General features: G+C 42.0%; 1 protein-coding gene across 3 annotated transcripts in view; it reads right to left on the reverse strand.

The window, feature by feature from the left end:
* Positions 1-19,973, reverse strand: part of DOCK4 (dedicator of cytokinesis 4) — a 347,529-nt gene that overhangs the window by 54,319 nt on the left and 273,237 nt on the right. For 2 of the 3 annotated variants that reach the window (XM_048499439.1, XM_048499441.1), the window contains 4 exons: positions 10,699-10,725; positions 10,433-10,528; positions 8,324-8,384; positions 1,029-1,122 (listed from right to left, as the gene is read on the reverse strand). In XM_048499439.1, coding sequence (XP_048355396.1) covers positions 1,029-1,122; positions 8,324-8,384; positions 10,433-10,528; positions 10,699-10,725 — 278 coding nt within the window. The remainder of the gene's footprint in view (positions 1-1,028; positions 1,123-8,323; positions 8,385-10,432; positions 10,529-10,698; positions 10,726-19,973) is intronic. The other variant, XM_048499440.1, reaches the window with a different exon arrangement.

Genomic DNA, 19,973 nt, shown 5'->3' on the forward strand with positions numbered 1-19,973 from the left:
GGCTTGTTCTTATGTTCTTATGTTCTTAACCTCTTTTGGGAGTCCATAGCTTTGGTCCCCCGGACCAAAATTCACCAAACCTGGGTGGTATCAGCAGGAGACTATCTTGATGATACCACCTAGGTTTAGTGAAGTTTGATTCAGGGGGTCCAAAGATATGGACCCTCAAAAGGGTAGCCCCATCTACTATTAGCTCCCATTGGGGGTCCATAATTTTGGACCCCCTGAACCAAATTTCACTAAACTTGGCTGGTATCATCAGGTGTGTCACCTGATAATAGCCTGAAAATTTGGTGCCTCTTGCCTAAAAACTGCACCCCCTGCAGGCCAAAAAAACCCCACTTTAAAATTTAAAAAACCCACAAACGGGGAGCGGAGCTTCGGACATGCAATGGGGGGGTTTGAACCAGAGAATCCCCCCTTACCTATGTCCTTGCCTCAGAGATTACAAAAAAGATGCATGTGAGCTAGTTAGAATTCAAATCAGTGTTCATTGGGACTCATTTCTACCCAAGATAATGTCTACTCTATTGATTTCCCTCAAGCACTTTCCATAGAACAAACATAAGTAATTATATTGGGATATTTTCCTCATTGGAAACCTCTGTGGTCTCTGATTAAATTGCTGATTAGGTAAACAAAGGAGATAATGAAGTGATATAAGTTTTCAGGGGAACTAATTGGGGAAACACACCCCAAGAGGCTGAAAACAAGCAGATGGACTCTACCCACAGGTTACTATTTCAGCCCACCAGCCCCAAGGCTTAATGCACCTTTTCCAATCACCATTCCCAGTGCTTTGTAAAATTAAAGGTTTAGAGATGAGGCTGGTAGGTCTGGATGCTAAACTCAGAAAAGAAACTGATTCCCACAGTGGTAAGTTCCACTCTGCCTGTTCATACCGAGATTTCTAAAAATAAAACTGCCAGCCAAGAGCACAATAATATTCACCCCCCTGTATTCCACTGTTGTGCAACAACAATTTTACTGAACTGTTTCCTGCAGATAATATATGGGGAAAGACTCACCTGTAAAGTTTTGTGCTTTTAAGTGCAGATCATGCAGTTTATGGATATACCGAATGTACATTTCTTCCTTATTCAATTCTGTCTTATAAAAATTCTGGAATAAAATCATGTTGTGAAAAACACAAAGATTTCAGATCATTTCACAGGATGTATTAAAAGGCAAACCTACACATGAATGCTCACCTGGCCACAATTACAGAGTGATGGTTTCCACATTTGAATGAGCTGCCAGAGGTCAGACACTATAGAAAGCCTTTTGTATTACATAGCCTCAACCAACCTCTTTCTGTTACCAACCAACCTACGGTGGATGGGGGCTCTGTTTTAAGAATGGTGTCTCTACCCATCCTGCCAACCATTGGGGTACCTAGCAGTGCCTTGCCAAAGTGGGGAGCTCATTCTCTGCACTGACTAGTAAACCCACAAGGACACAGTAAAATCTTGTCTGGACTTGCCCTAGCCCCGGGGTAGGGAACCTGCGGCTCTCCAGATGTTCAGGAACTACAATTCCCATCAGCCTCTATCAGCATGGCCAATTGGCCATGCTGGTAGGGGCTGATGGGAATTGTAGTTCCTGAACATCTGGAGAGCCGCAGGTTCCCTACCCCTGCCCTAGCCAATATCTGCCTTGCAAATAGTCACTGCACCCTTCCTGAACAGATTAAGAGTACACAATACCCCTGCCCTGGAAGCTTCTACTTCCCATCTCTAGCCCTGGACTATTCGCTCTGTGAAAACAAAGGATTTGTTAATGTGTTTGCTTCAAGTGTTCCTGCCAGTGTTGTATTAACCCAAAAACTTCTTCCTCTCACTAATCTCTCCTCAACAACAACCTCATTTACAAATTTCATTGTTACAGAAATTGTAATTTCATCATCTTCAGACATCCCCAAGCTTGGTCCATCAAGCTAATGCCTCATCCATCTCTTGTCTTTCCCTGGAAAGGCAGGACTCCTCTTTGTCCCAGGAGATTAAGAGCTGCTCTGCATAACACTGAGGACCCCTTTTCCCTATAAGAAACCCCCTCTCCCAGCAGTCGATGTTCAACATCTCTGGACGCCTCTCTCTGTGTTATTGTCCCACAATGTGTTATTCCTTCTATTAGTGCTAAGTGCAGGATGCTCAGCTCTGTTCATCAGATCACTCCACTCCAAGATCAGGTGACTATAACTTTTATACCCTAATTCTTTTCATGTATTCCAAACCTATCCACCCAACACTGCTTACATCCTAGGACCATGTGTGTGTTCTGCTGCTTTGATCACTGTGTGCTTGTATATTCCTAGTATGCCTTAATAAAATTTATTAAACTTTATTTTGCACTCCTGCAGATTACTTGCAAAAGCTGACCTTGGTATACATAGGCAACAAAGACCTCAAACTTGTCTGACCTTTGGTTAAATCAAGAGTCTGTTCTCGCTATTTCTCTAATCTAAAAGGGACAGACTCCTACCATTTCAGGTAACAACAGGTAACAGTGAATATTTACAGCTGTGAATTTTCACGTGTCCAGTAACCTAGTGGTGTACATGTATATATGGACTAGTTCTTAGCAAAAAAAATTCTTTTTAAAGGTAATTTGCACTGTATTACAATTTTTTGCAAGTGTGTTCTTGGAGAGGTAATATGTGGGACACATAGATAGTTCCAAAAGTGTACAGTTAGGGGAAAATATCACAGTTCACCTAGTTTATGCATCTCCTTTTATTCTCATCAGCAACTAGAAAGGGTAATGGGAATGTATACAAAATTATAATGTGAGATACAGCTCAGGTGAATGGACCACAGTTTCATCCCAAGTAGTTTTTAAAAGGTTTTATCTTCTAAAAAGAGCATTTCCATTAAAAAGGAATCTCATTTTAAGGTAAAATTTGGGTTCAAAAATCCTCCTTTAGCTCTTATGACTGCAAGAATAACCAGATGGCTAGCAGTAATCTTAATTCTGGCCTGGATCTTCCCTGGTCAAACCATTCAGACAATGGGCTTTTACAGGTATGACACTGTTTCTGCTACTCCCTAGGTAGGAAGGGCCTCGTATTTTCTGGAAATACTGAAGACCCACTAATTTTGTAAGACTGGCTTAACCCCCCGCCCCTCAATGTGTTTTTTATTGCCTGAAAAAAAATTGGAAATGCATTCACAAACTCTGGATTGAAATGCCAGTTCTCTGTAGTCATTCTGCAGACAGCTTTGGCTTCGCCCCTCCAAAACCAGCAGGCTTTGAAAGATAAACAACTTATCATTCCAGCTGGTGATATTATCAAAAATCGCTCTTTTGTACAGTATTCATAAAAGCCTCAGCCAGTACCATAAGGCATCAAAATCAACACGGTAAACTGGTAAAGAAGTTACATTGTGCAAGTCTGAAGACTGAAGAGGTCATTTTGTAAAGTCAAGTCCATTTTACCACTGCTGCCTTTAGTCCTAAGAAGTGTGATTGTGTGGCTACAGCTCAAAAGAATTTACTGATTTTCAAAGCTGTGCCCACATGCCCATCAGGAGAAACTAATTTGAGACATTTGGGGAAGTAGGTGAAATTTTGAATGGTAAAGTATCAATCCATATTAATGGTTTCAGTGCAGAGAGTCAAAAAGAAAAGAGCAGTCTGAGACCAGGAATCCACCCTGCCTGCCCCCCACACACATACAATTAAAATGTCACCAAGGCTTTATATTTCTCACTTTGAAAAGCTCTTGCTGTTAAGAAAATGCTTTAGAGCCAATTTAGCTCTTCAAACAAAAAGCATAGAAGTCTCATAGTCTGTGAGATCTATTACACCATCTTGTCTTCCATTTGAACTGAATGGCTGATAATCTTTAAAGGTGCACATTAATGGCAAAGAGGTTACTTCTTGAAATAAAGATGTGGTGAAAAAAGATTGAGATTTTTGCTAACTATGTAATATCTAGGCTGACTGTCTCCTTTCCGTTGCAGGTACTTAAACACTAGGCAAGGCCATCAGCAGGAGCCTTCTGTCAGAGCCGAAGGGCTTCTCACTGTTTATTGTTTCAGAATAACATTTAACTGTTTACAGCAGAATTACCAAAATTCTTTTTCTCCCTTAATGTTTCAAATCATGCTCAATATATCAGTTGTTTGTGTTCAAAATCCAACTGATATATCCATATCAACACATGAAGCTGCAGCGTCAGACCATTGGTCCATCTAGTTCAGTATTGTCTGTTCAGACTGTGAGCAGTTCTCCAGAGTCTGACAAAGCAAAAGTCTTTCTTGGGATGGCCTCTTCCTTGGCTTTGGACCTAGTGTCTTCCATGGCAGGACTGGGACTCTCCCAAGTTGTATCAGATTCCACACACCAAGCAGGCCACACACTGGACATAACCTTTGTGGCAGGGGAATAAATGGTCCTGATCTCTGTGGATAGAGTGCTATGGTTGGACCATTCTGCCCTGAAAGCTCATTTGGGAATATGCAGTGAGTCTCACAGATTCAACTGTTTTCTAGAATGGTGTGAGGGATCCAGCACCTCCCTCCCCTCAGCAATTTGTTAGACATACTGACAATGATTAGCATCACTGCCTCTTTGAAGTCATTGCCAGGATCATTCCCAGACATTCTCTTCGCCCCAGCTGAAAACTAACTCTATAATATATCATGGGACTAAGGGAGAAAAAGGGAGCAAGTTTGGCATTATATTCGCAATGAACCTACAATAACTTCTTATTTAAGTTTTACAAAAACTTATGAAGTAAGTAAACAAAACTTATGAAGTAGTAATGAAGCCCAGAAGAAAAGCCTACTAAATAGCCTCCACTGCATCTACTAGTTCTTGCTCTGTATCATTTTTTAAGATGAATAGCTCCTTTACATCCCATTCTGGGGACTCCCAAATTATTACACATTCAGTCTTTAGCTGTGAGGCTTTAATGAGATATTTTGCAGGCAAAGACTTGTTACTCCTCCACAATCCCTCTGCCAATTTTGATAATTAATTAACTGGAGACCCTTTGGTAATCTTCTGGTCCTATATTAGACCAATTCAGAAGAAAGACTGAGGTAGACTGGATCCAGGCTGCAGTAAAACCATTACAATAGGAGGGATATGAGTTCCTGTGGAAGACATTATTAATCTGTTCCTTGGATTGGGGAGTCTTCCTGAGGCTGAAGGAGCTGGTGGTGGTCACTGTTGAAAAAGTCATATTTCGATCTGTATGATCTAGCTGGATACTGTCCAGTAGCCAATCTACCATTTCTGGATAAGGTGGTAGAAAGAGCAGCTTCAGGGTTTTCTGGAGGATGCATTAGTCCTGGATCTATTTCAGTCCAGCTTCGGCCTGGCCATGGGCTGGAGACAATGCTTGTTATCCTCACAGGTGATCTCTGGAGATAGCTGGATTGAGGTGGATCAGTGCTGCTGTTATTAATTAACCTTTCAGCAGCATTTGACACAGTCAAAATGATCTTTTGACCCACTACTTTACCAATATTGGACTATGTGGGACAGTCGTTCAATAGCTGACCTTATTCCTCCAAGATCTGGGACAGAGGGTACCATTGGGAAAGAAGGGCTCAATGTACAAAGTCCCCAGGAAGCAATCCTCTCTCTTTTAAACATCTATATGTGTTCCCTCACCTAGCTGATCAGGAGTTTGGGACTTTGGTGTGATCAATACATAAATTACACCAAGCAGTATCTGCTGATGTGAGGCAGGCAGGGCACCATTCCAGGTACTTTAACTAAGTGCTTGGAGGCTGTGATAAAATGGTTAAAGCAGAGTTGTCGGTAATTGAATTAATCTAAGACAGAGATCTTGTGGCTAGATTCGGGTCAGCTGAGCCAGAGGAATCAATCCCCAGCTCCTGCCTGAGTCCAACTAATACCATCTGCCTCCAGCAAGAGCTTGGTGGTGACCTTAGATGCCTCCCTTTCATTGGATGTCCAGACTGTGAATATGTACAGGATGGCATTTTTTAAATCGTTGCCAAACCCAGCAGTTGATCCCCTATCTGACCTCCACTAATCTAGCCATAGTGATCGATGCAATGGCCACCTCCAGTCATGATTACTGTAACTCACTTCATACAGGGCTGTCATTGAGGTTGCTCCAGAAATTACTACTGGTTCAGAATGTGGCTGCGCAGCTCCTTATTGGGCCCCATGGAAAGCACACATTGTACCAGTGCTTCATCAGTTGCACTGGCTCTAGATTGTGTTCCAAATCAAGTACAAGGTGTTTAAAGCCCCAAATGTATCTATGGGATTGTCTCTCCTGATATACCACCAAAGAACCTTACACTGAGCTGGAAATAATCATCTAGTGATTCCTGCCCTAAGACAAATTTGGCTGTTCTCAACCAGGACCAGGGCCTTTTTGGCACTGGCCCCTATAGGTAGAACTTTGTCTAGTGAGATCCAAGCCCTGCAAGATTTGACTCAGTGCTGAGGACTTGTAAGATGGAGGTGTTTTGCCAGGCTTATGGTTGAGGGCAGCAATAGCCTATATAATCACTGGTCTCCCTCTCCCCTCCCAAATTGATGTTGTTTGGACCTTCCCTCAATCTCTCCCTACATTCCTTATTTTGGTCTCCATTTTATTATTTTATTCTCACCAGGATCACTGCTTATTAGGATCTGCAGGTCCCTCCTGTTGGTAATAATTTATAATATTGGTTCTTATCCATATTCAGGGAAAAGCTTGGTTATGGCACCATCTTTTTAGTCAGATTGTTTCTTGGATTTTAATGACAAATAGAAAGTTAGATTTTATGATTTTATCAATTTACCCTGCATATGATTTTTAAGTAGTTGTACTGATGTGTTGTAAGCTGCCCAGAGCTTGGCTCTGGCCAGGAAAGGGTAGGGCATAAATCTAAACAAACAAATAAATCTAATGATTCTCTTAAATGGCATTAAACCTGGACCTCTAGCATGCAAAGTATTTCTGACAAGACATGATTCTTTCTTCAATATGCATGAATGAGAACCTTGTTACAAAACAATGCTAGTAACTCACAGTTTAAGGAGTCAGACTGGCATGGCCCTTGGCCCCTCAAAGCACACTTGCTTACAGATAATGGTGGATCCAGCTAAATGCCAAACTGCCCACCTCTGAGAGCTCATTCCTGAAAGCCACATTGTGATGGCTGACATGATTCTGTGTTGAAACACAGGCATTCATTTTTACTTACTTCAGGGGGAAAAATACTGGATCTGCAACTATGGGGCGGGCATTGTTATCATAAAACAAAATTCAAAAGTGTATGTTGAAAAAAGCCCTTTTTATATTGGTAACTTATAATCATTTGATGGCATAAGCCATCTTGAGAATGGCCCTGGAGAGACAGAATAAATATTTTCTAATTAATTAATTAATTAAGTGTCCCCTTACTGTGTCATATCTGGTGAGTGGGCTTCAGGAAAATAGATTTTTAAAGGACAATTTGGAACTGCACAGTAGCATGCAACTGTAATTTAAATACATACTGTACAATATTAGCATGCACCAACGCATTTCCCTTATGTAAGCAGAAGCCTACCACTGCCATAACAAACTTTACATGTACCTTCAAGAGTTCCATCACCTTGAAAACATTGGTGAATACTGTGTGGAGGCCTTGAAAATATTGGTGAATACTGTGTGAATACTGTGTGGAAGCCAGTAACTCAGTTTGCAGTGAGTGTCTTTGGGAAGGGGAAGAGAAATGGGCTTGCTTGATCATGATATGGGATTCTGAACCACTCATTTTACTTTCAACTGCCCTTTCTGTATCACTTAACATGATACAACTTTGCATGGCTAGTATTTTTAACAGCACAAATGTTCTTTAGGAATACACTTTTTCCCCCCTTGGAAGGGTACATTGTGTGTCTGATTGCACACTTTTTTTCAAGGTCCTGTGGGAAAGTAAAATAAAATAAGGTTTCCTTTGGCACATTTAATTTGCTCCTGAACAATAAATATAAATTTCTCTGTGCTTGTAAAATCTATTCCAGAAGAACCAACAAAGTTAAATGATTGAGCAGGAAGGCATGCAGAAGAAGCCATCTCCATTCCCATCCCATGAACTATATTGATAGTATGAGCAGAGTGGAACAAAAAGCTACAGATGTGCTCAGAAGCTTTGCTGTTCTGACTTCTTTCTTCCCCTTTGTTGTACCAAATCAAAAATCACTGCTGATAACTGATCAGTTTTAAATGTGTTAAGCCTGACCAATATAAATATAAATAAAATATTGACATAGAGATGTGGGATTTAAAGTGGATTAAAAACACGCTCCTTAGCACAACACACAGACCCTTTATGTGAAATACCAAGCTGAAGAAGATACATACCAACAAGCTGACAGTACATCCTATCTTTTTGCCATCCACATCACCCATTTTCATGCAATCTCTGAAGACAGAAAAGAGATCATATAAAATGCAGAGAAATTAATTATGCAAGTCAAATAAAACGAAACATTCAGGAGGCACTCTCTATTATACACACATATATACATACACACTATTGATTCAGGGATGTATGTGGAACAATATATTGTCTGATGTTTAAACAACGAAACACTGGACACGTGTCTGCCTAAAGTATTTCTTGGTACTGAAGTCAGTGCCTAATGTACCAATCCTGCTCAAAGAATCTCATTTTGAATAAGGTTGTACAACATGTGACACTAGGCGGACTTGAGCAGAGCTCCCACTAATTAATTCCTTTTAAAAAATCAGGGTGTCTTTTTTGGGGGGGAGGCGTAGAGTTGACAACTATGGGTTGGGAAATTCTGGATACTTGGAGGTGGAACCTAGGGAAGATGGGCTTTGAAGAGGGATTTTGGAAGGGTATAATGCACAAAGTCTACCTTCTAAAGCAGCCATTTTCTCCAGGAGGACAGATCCCTGTACTCTGGAAATCAATTGTAATGTCATGAGATTTCCAAGCACCACCTGGAGATTGGCAACCCTAGTTGAGGGTGAATTTCAGTCATAACTGTAACCTGAGGGAGGAAGGTTTTTCCAATACAAGCCATTTCCCAACTTGAAACAATTCAGTGTATGTATACTGACCAAACTAATTTGTTTTAGGAAACTGAAGCAAGGCTTGCAACTATAGTATAGATTCCTGCCATTCAAGGAAAACAAAGGGATAGTGCTTATAAAACTGATGACAACAAAGATACAAAAGACAATCGAAGTCAGAAGATATTGGTTCAATTTCTAACAAAATTTTAATTCATGACCTGAAGCAAAACGTATGCAATCCAATCAATCTTTTGTTTGGAAATAAGTTATTCTGAAATCAATAGCACTTACTCCCAAAAAAGTAAGTATTGAATTACAGACCTAATCTCTCTGTTTGGCCCAGTAATACAATAAGGGTGTATACATGTGAAGTAGTTTCTATTTATATGAACATGGGAAATGGCATCCAAAAATTACAAGAAGTACCAATAATACATGATGAAGAGCTAGAGATCTTTTTCATTGCTAACACAGTTCTTTCAAGGTACAGAGAGTCCATATGCATAGCTCTCCTACTCCATGACATTATAGACTGTGAAGCAAATTGGCACCATCAGAAGCTTAACTTGACAAATGCAAATACCTCAAGGGCATTGCTTTTTAAAAATTCATCCCCTATGACTTACTCTTATTGATCTGTTAAAATATATTGGAGACTAATTATGAGACTCATCCCTTGTCTGCTTCATCTATTTAGAAATATTTTTAGGCCACAAACTTGGCTTGCTTTCTGCCAACAGTACAGAGCCTAATACATTTTGTCCTGCATCCTTGGCTGTTTCTATTGCCACAGCTTCCCTGGGTGCAAAAAGAGAGTGAGGATTGTGGCACACAATGTACAGGATTGATTAGAATAAAGCATGGCACTAGATACTCTTATCACTGCACAAGATGTCCTATCAGACCTAGCACACAGGTCAACTGCACATCAGTAGGCATGTACTAGAAAACTGATCCATAGATTTTTGCAACCCAAAAGTCCTGATCTTACACCCAGCAAGATTGTACATAACACAAGTTATACATGAATGCATCTCTTATGTAAAAAAAAAATACTCATTGTACATTGAAACCTAGCACATCAGGGAGAAACTAAGCTAGAACCTGCCCTTGATGGGCAAGCTTTCTACAACATGAAATATTCAAACTTTACTTGTATCCTGCCTCAAGAAAGGTGAACCAAGTGACATTCCTGTACAGGTACAGTTGCTATTAATCTAAATATATAAATGTAATTGTTTCCTAAAGACTGCATAATAACAGTAAGAAAACCCCTGAATCATTGTTATATCCAGATTGCTCAGAACATGATGCCTATTTTGGTTCTGATATGCCTGCTGCTGACAATCCTCCATTAAAAAATGCTGGCACTAGGCTTTCAGATGATGATTTTTATTCCTTACTGCAGATAATGCAATGATTGCTCACCTGTAGTCCAGCAGCCTCTCCATTAGGCGGGTTACAGTGGCAATTAACGAGACGCCACTTTCTCTCCATGTTTCCCGTTCAATTTTCTTCAACAGGCTGGAAGGAATGAACCCAGGGCAAAATATTAGCATTTATTTTTATCAGTCTCCATAACAACCAATTTATATTTAAAGGTACCCAAAATGCCTGAGCAATAATTGGCTTATTCACAGATTTAATTTTGTTCATAAGAAAAAATGAAAGCACAATTGCAAATATCATCTTACCTGGGATAAGGACCAAAGAGTGGAATTCTACTCCAGGAAGCATTGACAAGGCAAATTGATTTTTTTTAAGGTTAGCCAACTTCAAGTCAAAACAGAGAGATAGATAACATCCTATTTTTCAAAAAATATATCTACATTTGGGATTTTAGTACATCCTCAGTCTACTGAACTATTTATCAGACCTTCATTTCAGTATTAAGAAAAGAAACTGGAAATTTTTGTTACCTAGAAGAGAGCATTTCCCATTTCACTGTTTCCTTGCGATGAGATTTCAAATCTTCTCAATGTAGGATTTTTTTTCTCCCGGTACTTTAGTCGACAGTAGTTCTGCACCCACACAATTTACTGCATTGTAACTGCCACAGGAAAAGCCTTTTCCAGAGAAGGATCTTTTTTTTTTTTTGAAAAAAAAGAACACTTCCCTTTTGCTTTAGTGTTATTTATGCATTTCAATCTCATTCATTCAACTGTTAAATAATTGATAGGGTTTTGGTGGTAAGTATTAGCCCAATTCTCTAAGTCCATTAGAATTAAATCGAGTGAGCTTAGAATATACACACATAAGTGTAGAAACAGAACTGACAGCAAGGAATATTGATGGACACTGACTAGTACTGGCTACATTTCTAAAATAAGAAATATCAGGGCGTCTTCTACCCAGGAAGCCCTTCGCACCAAGCCCAGATATATGTGCAGATATATGTTAAACAGAGATGAGAGGGAGATAATGCATACATTGTCCAAGTTAATCTCTTTTTTGCTTCACTCATTCCCAGGCTGAACCCTACAGTTCTTATGGTATCAGGAAAGAACTGATGCATTGAGCCCTTCACAACTATATAGTTCACAGATGCTTATGGGAGAGGCTTTGAGATATTTTCATGGTGTAATAGTTGAGCTAGGATTTGAAAGATCCAGGTTCAAATCCCCTCTCTGCTGTGAAGTTCTCAGGATAGGGTTGCCAACTTATGACAGCATGTTGTCATGCGATTGCAGTCCTTGCCCACTGATGCTCAGCTAATCAGTGGGTGGAAACAGGAGCCAAAGGGAAGTACATGATTATTCTGGGGATAAAAATTAGAAAGAAAAATAAGGTCTCATCTACTTGTAGGAAGTTCTGAGCATAGAGTTCCTGACAATTCCTACAGCTCCCCTGAAGTTACAAGGGTAGCTCCTGCAAGATAGAAGATGAAGAGTTGCTTTTTATTCCTCGCTTTTCTCTCCTTTAAGGAGTCTCAAAGCAGCATACAACAGCCTTCCCTTCTACTTCCCACAACAGGCACCTTGTGAGGTTGGTGGGGCTGAAAGGTCACCCAGCAGCTTTCATGTGGAACAGTGGGGAAAACAAACCCAGTTCTCCAGATTAGAGTCTGCCACTCATGTGGAGGACTGGGGAATCAAATGTGGTTTTCTAGATTAGAGTCCCCACTCTTAACCACTATACCACTCTGGCAATTGCTAGAGTTACTGTTGTTATTTCGGGGTAGCTCTAGGAATTGTTAGGAACTGTATGGTCAGAACTTCCTGTAAACAGACAAGGTCTTATTGTTCACATTGCTCCCTCTCAACCCTCTTATCAGTTGCTAAACATTGCCTGGCAACCCAATCACTGGATGGCCTGGGTCAGTTTATCTTATTTCACAGAATTCTTGAGAGGTTGAAATATGGAAAAGGTGAACCATGCATGACTTGCTGAGCCCCTGTTGAGGAAGGGCATGATAAAAATATTTTTAGATAGATGTTGCTGAGATCTATTCTTGAAAAGGAAGAATGGTAAGCACTGACTCTAAGTTTCAGCATAGCAACATGGGTCACACAAGAAAATGGGTGGGAGTGAAATGGTAAATACTGTTTGTGCTTTTGTATAAGGTCTGTACTTCCATAGATGCTCAAGGTAAAATGTCCAATAAGTCTTTCCAAGAGATATAATGGCAGGAGTTAATGAAGAATCCAGGAACATGTGGAAAGCAATTGTTCCTTTAAGATCTTTCCATAACAACAATGATGCACGGAGGCTGTAGTAATTGTCTGTTTATGGGGACCACAAACTAGTTTTGAATGCCACCTTCTATATGTGAAATTTAACTTTCATCATCTTGTGAAAGTGTTGGTTTTCTGACACTTCCAAACACATACTAAAACCATGAATCCTGAACATAGCTGTGACAGTATGTTCAACTGGCTCATCATGGACAGGGACCTATAACTCAAACTTCAAGCATTTTCTCCACAACTACCACATGCCCTGTGGTTATATAATCAGGCCTGAGCTAAGTCTATGATACCCTAAGGTTGCCTACTGAGTTTAACTGCCCTGAAATTTAGCATCATTCAACACATAGTGACCAAATAAATCCAGTTTAGCAATCTCAAAACAGTCTGCTCTAAGACTCTCCACTTTTAAAAATGATAAAAGGTCTAGAGTCAACGAGATGGCCCATCCCCCTTCCCCCAGCTAGACTGGTGATCTCTGGAAGGGGCCAGAGATTTGGTATAATTTGGTATAATTAAGTACTAGGAAGACTTCAGGGGAAAAAACTCCTGGAGACTTCCAGAAAAGTGTCTTTGATTTGACCTGACCTGACCTGATCAGTGGAAGGAGAAAGAGAAATTATAAAACTCCTGAGAGCAGGGTCTCTTTGGTGATGATTCCACAAGGCAGACCGAACTCTTCTCTGATGTCTGTAGAAGGCAACTGTTGCCATGTGCTAGCCTGCACACCCAAAAAAGGCTCATAGATAATGGAAACCTGGTAAAACATCTGTAACTTTCCAAGCTAATGAGCCTGCTTTATTTTTAACATCTACTAGGCAATGTATAGAGTGAGGGATAGAATAACTGAGTTTTAGCCTTTATCTTTTTCTTTAGTGCAGCCAAAATGGTACAGCCTATTAACTGGCTGAGATGAAGAGAGTCAACGTAATGATGGAAGAGATTCCAACAGGATGTTTAGAGTTCAGGAACAGAGTGGGACCCCTGAAGAGCTGTATTAACATCAGATAGGAACCAAGGGGCCCATCATATAAAGAAACAGCCTAATTTATCTGAAGGGAACATGTCCTTGTGTTGGGAATCCAAACATAGCTCTGCATGAAAAGGCACATAACTCCCCTGAAGAAATCATGAGAGTTTAGTAGTAGAGTTCTGCTATAGAAAGCATGAAGGGGCAAGGCCTGGTTTACACATGCAATGGAATGAGGTGGAAGAATCCTGAGGTAATAGAATGTGGATTGTAACATGTCAGACTGTAACTGGGGAGAGAAAAAGTTTTAATACTCCCCTCATGTAAAGGAAGAAGAAGAGTTGGTTTTTATAGCCCACTTTTCTCTATCTTTAAGAAGTCTCAAAGGCCGTTTCCGTACGGCCCAAAAACGACGGCCTGGGGGCGGTAAAAACGCCGCCCCCAGGCCGCCGTTCGACCTGACTGCGCTTCCTTCCCCCCAGGGCAGCGTCAGGCCGCCCTAAACAACAACCCTTTAAAGGGTTGTTGTTGGGGGGGAAGCGTCTTCCCGGCGGCGCGGTGCGAACCGCGCCGCCGGGAAGATGCTGTCTCCCTTCTCCGCCCCACTCACGATGTCTCCGTTGTCACCTGCTGGCCGTGGAAGCCCCGCCCACACTGTCCTCCGACCTCCAGGGGCGGAGGGCAGCGTATGGGCTTCCACCGGGCCAGCAGGCGCTGACGGCTGACATTGTGAGTGGGGCGGAGAAGGCGAAAGAGGCGGCTCCGTCGCGGAGCCGCCTCTCCTGCGGGGTTCTCTGCTTGGCCTGCTCGCGACGCTAGCGTGCCCGAACAGGCTTACGCTCCCCATGCGCCCGGCAGAACTCTTGGCGGCGTGATGAAACATGGCGGCTGGAAAGGAAACGGCCAAAGTGGCTTACAATTGACTTCCCTTCCTCTTCCCACAACAGACACCTTGTGAGGTAGGTGGGGTTAATTCAGAGAAAACTAAAACTAGCTCAAGGTCACCCAGCAGCCTTCATGTGTAGGAGATGGGAAACAAACCCAATTCTTCAGATTCCAGTCTGCCTTAGAGTCCACCGCTCTTAACCACTACACCATGCTGGCTCTCTTCCTAACTATTAAAAATTAGCATATCAGGGAGAAAGGGTCTAGTTTAACCCTTCATAGGTGTTTGTTTTCCATTTACAAGATATTATGAATGTCAGAGAACTGTGGGGAAAAAGTAAACCCTTCTCTGCAGTCATAAATGGTACAACCATTTCTACAAATTCAGCCACCTGATTTCTACAAATTCTGCCACCTGATCACCACCTCATGACTAGACCATGCCCAAAGGACAGAAGAACATCTAAAGGCTTGGCTCCATTTCAATTTATTTAGGGAAAGCTAAAAGGGTACTAAAATTCACACAGCAATGACAAGAGATTAGAAAACTGCACAATGGAAAAACATTTTATAGCCTCGTGTTTTCTCCCCAATCAAATATCAAAGGCTTGCTCAAACTGACAGAATATTTCAAAATAAAAGCTCCAATAAGTTCAGAATGGATATGGATTAGCCAGCCCAAGTACAGAGTTTGCTTTCAGTTTATGTATTTTAGATGGAGTACTTGTGCGAAGGAGTTCCCAAACTTATACAAACCCTTTTCATCAGTGACCTTTCAAAGATAATATACAAAGCAAACATTCATAAAAAGCTCCTCAAAATACCTCCTCAGCAATATTGGAATATTATAAAGTGGGACACAGAGCCAAATAACCGATCATTTCCACAGACAAATCTTAAGTTGGAAACTCTTTTGAATATTTTACAGTAATATTTTACTTGGAACTATACCAAGGTCTGCAACCTGCGGCTCTCCAGATGTGCATGGACTACAAATCTGATCAGCCCCTGCCAGCATGACCAACTGGCCATGCTGGCAGGGGCTGATGGGATTTGTAGACCACGCACATCTGGAGAGCTGCAGGTTGCAGACCCCTGAACTAGACTATATGTTTTCATGCTTTGTCCTGCACATATTCTTGCTTGTTCCTAGTTGAGCACAGGTATGGAGTGCTACAAAAGCATCCAAGCACAAAATCTGTACATAATTGTGGGGCTTTTTGTGTCTGTTTTGTATTCAGATACAGAGATCGAAGTATAAACACAGATGTACTGCATCAATTGTGAAAGAACTGATATTCACTTCTGTGAATTTTACAAGAATAGCATGACTGTGTTGATCTGCAGAGGCAGGTCAACCCAATGCTTTCCAATGGGAGGCAGACCTGTCTTCTGTTCAGCTAAGGTTGTTTCTGCATGGCCCCAAAACAGTGCCCTAGGGACGTTAAAAACACCATCCCTGGGGTGCTGCTCGCACAGCTGCCACTGCTGCAGCACAGCAGCGCCGTGCTCTCCCCTCCCAAATGGTAGGAAAACGCTGCTATCAAAACTTGCTCAATGAGCGAGTTTTTTGGAAAGCAGCATATTCCCACTGGCGCCGTGTGAAGTGCACTGGTGTGAAGGCGCCACTTTTAGGAGCTTCCAGTTTGTTGTGTGTACCTACCATTTCTCCCTGCAAAGCTCTGGACAGAGGAAGGGACCCGCCCACGCTGCCCTCTGAACCCCCGGCATGTCTCTTCCTCCGTACAGAGCTTCCCAGAGAGAAAATGTAGGTTAATACAACAAATCGGAGGCGGCTCTGTGTGGAGCAGCCCCTGCGGGCCGCGGTAGCTTCGGGACTGCCTGCAGGGGACCGTGCAATTGGTCCCGAGGCTCCACCATGCAGAAATGGCCTAAGATTCTCTTATGTGTGTCTGTGTAGTTTCAAAGATAACTCCTCAAAAGTTTTTTTAAAAATTGGAAAAGTTATATATTGCTGGAATTGGCAGGACCAGGTGAGTACAGCTATGTACTTTTTGGGCTGAAAAGGTGCCCAGGATTGGAGCCTGCAGAGCAAACGTTCTGGGACTACCTTCAGCATATGGCGGCAGGGAGAATCCCTTCAGCAGGACACAAAATGTTGGATGCAGGCTGAGGATGAAACTGACCAGACAGCAAAACAGCCTCTTTTCCCTTTTGATGCCTTTGTTGTCTGAAAAGCACCCAGAAACTGCCTCTTTTAAAGACATCCGCTGCATGTCTTATTTTAGGTGTGCCCAGTGTGCTCAGGTGGGGAAATCTGACAAGCCTGGTCGGTGAATGGTTTCCCAGCCTTGGTAATTTGAGAAAAGTGTGGGGGTTTTCAAGTTGGCAACCACTTAAAAAGAAATCAGAATCAACTTTAAGAACACATATATGTAAAATAGCAAATTACAAAAAAGAAGAAATATATGCCAAAATAAGAAAACAGCCATATGCAGCTCTTTGACCATAGCTCTTGAGTCAACACAACACAACAAAAGCTAATACAACAAACACGCATATACTTTCTAGCTCCTGGTGCTCTCCCAAACATGTTAATGGACTACTGGGCAATCCCTGCCTTTGGCAACATCTAGAGCTGTTGCCATCCCTGAGGACCTAACATTTTACAGGTGAAGACTGACAAGGCTATTTTGTATCATGTCTGTCTTTAGTCTTAAACAAATTGCCACTATGAAACACACCATATGTTAGAAGTTCAAATGGCAAAGTGCCATCAAGCCTAGCGTGTTTTTCTGACTTATTCTTGCATTTCCTGCTCCACACTTGCACAGCCTTGAAGGAAGTAAGGAGTGGAAATGAACATAAGAAGAGCCCAGTTGTATCAGATCAGTGTTCCATAAAGCCCAGAATTCTGTTTTACATTGCAGCAAGCCAGTTGTCCTGGAGGACTAAAAAGCAGAACATGGAGGCCAAGACCTTCCCCCAATCTTGCCTGCTAGTGCAGGGTCTCAGAGATTTGATGCCTCTGCATACTGAGGCTCACCATGGCTAGTAGCCATCTATGGACCTATAGTCCATGAAAGGAATGGTGTGTGGGTAAGACAGTGTTTGGCTATCCTTTCATGTTCCCATCTATTGCATTATGGCAGTCTTATGGTAGAAGCAGCCTGCAAACCCTCCCTCCCTCCTTTCTCCCTTTCTTCTCTGTTCTGTTCTGAATGTGATATCCTGATACCATTTTTCCCCATCCCCCCCTGCTGCTCCACTGAGCATAAGCAGGGGGTAGGAAGCATTTCTGGGAAGTTCCTTTCCCAAGGAGAAACCCAAGGGTGGGAAGGAAAATGAAATTGACAATGGGAGGATGGCTATGGAAGTAGGGGAGGAGTCTGGACTAGCTTAATGCAAAAATGGCAACACTTTTCCCTCTTTGCCGGCTTACTAATGGTATGTTGGCATGATTACAGTATGTCTGTCCAGACATATACAATGTGAAGTATGTTCATGTACAATACTGCATCTGGTTAGGGTCTGACAGTAAAGAGCATATGGCTTCCAAGAGAAAGAAGAAGCGATTTAAACAGTGTGAACAGCTTGCAGGAAAGAGACGAGGGAGGACATCGTTCAGAAGTGTGAACAGTACAGAGAGGAGAAACAAGCAGCTGCCTCAAAGACTTGGATGGTGTGGAAGGAGAGAAAAAGTTGGTTAGTTGCCAAAAGATTGAAGAACTGTGACTACCAAGACATGACAACGTGAGAGTTGTGTCCAGCATTGCCACTTATAGGTACTCTCAGCCACAGCATGTGTTAGGGTCAGGCTACGGGCCATTTTCTCTGCCTAAATGCTGCAGGCTACAGATAGGGAAGGGGGATTTGTCTGCCTATGCTGATAATCTTTTTTAAAAACTAATTTGGCAGAAGATAGATCAAATTTTATCTCCCAGTTACAACCATTTCTACAGACCTCACCTAGGAAAGGGGAGGGATGAATCCATGGCTTTCTCTTCTTCCCATGTTCTGCAGGGTATAGGATCAGTAAAGGGCAGGGAGGAAACTGGCTTGTAAGATTCCTAGGGCTCTAGGTGTGTAATGTAATGTAATGAGTAATGAGCTCAAACAGCACAGAGATAATTACTTCCAGTCAAATACATACTGAATCGCATTGTTGGTCATTTTCAGCAGCTGGTGAGCAGCAGCTGGTGAGCTACCGGTAGCTCATGAGCTTCATGCTGCAGACCTCTTCACTGAAAGAAACAGTGGGTTGGATCCAGACTAAATTTTCCATCATTGGAATGGAATAAACCTGTCTCCCACCTCTTCGTGCAACCCACTGATCTCGATGAAACTGTGCTTTCTCGGGGACAGGGAATCCTGGGGAAAAAACATGAGAGGGGAGAATCGGTGGCAGTCTCCCATTCCACTAGCTCCTACCCAACCTGTAGTGTTAATGTCAGGAACACAATGATAAAGCATATGTGAAGTTTATGCATCTTCAGTGCCTTATGAATTTTGAATTTTTCAAGCATGTTTTCAAACAGATGAGAAACCATGGCCATCTTGGACATTACAGCTATCCCCATTTCTCATTAGCAAATAAAACAAAATGCTTTATTATTTATTTATTTATTATTTCATTTTTATACCGCCCTCCCCCGAAGGGCTCAGGGCGGTGTACAACATTAACAAGCAAAGAAAACAAGGTTTAAAAATGTAAAATGCAGCATACAATTATCAAACCCAAGTAAATTTAAATATTTAAATAGATGGCATCCAGCTATTAAAACTCCTCTTAAAAAGCAGGGGGGACAGTGGGTCTCAGAATATTTCTTAAGCTGTTTCGGGCACCCACATCAGCAGCTGGTCTCACCAAAGGCCCGGTGGAATAGCTCGGTCTTACAGGCCCTGCGGAACTCGTTGAGATCCCGCAGGGCCCGGACAGCTGGAGGAAGAGCATTCCACCAGGCAGGGGCCAGGGCCGTAAAAGCCCTGGCCCTAGTAGAGACCAGCCGCATCATAGAGGGGGCGGGGATTACCAGCAAGTTAGCCTCTGCTGAACGCAGGGACCGATGTGGGACATAAAAATATTTCTTAGATTAATACAAAGTCATAAGTAATTTGTCCATATGTTCAATCCACTTGGAGTTAGTGGTAAAGTGACACCTCACTCCATAGGTAATTTCTGTAAAAATGCATATTACTTTCAATGAAGGATATACAGGAGGGTCTGAGACAGCTGTTTACAAAGATAATGGAACCAAATTTGCACTCAACATAGTCCTCCCTCTAATGTAAAGATCCTCTTCCCAGGTTTCAAGCAAATTGGACCCCTGAAGTATGTGTCACTCTGTACTGTTGCACTTCTCTCAACTGATTTCTATCGGAATGGCTCAGACCACTAGCGGTAAAAAAAATTGTTTGCATTTATTTCATTTTCCTGCTCTTACAGTAGCTGAAAATGTCCCTGTAA

The sequence above is a fragment of the Sphaerodactylus townsendi genome, linkage group LG06 (genome assembly GCF_021028975.2).
Source record: "Sphaerodactylus townsendi isolate TG3544 linkage group LG06, MPM_Stown_v2.3, whole genome shotgun sequence".
NCBI classification, from domain to species: domain Eukaryota; kingdom Metazoa; phylum Chordata; class Lepidosauria; order Squamata; family Sphaerodactylidae; genus Sphaerodactylus; species Sphaerodactylus townsendi.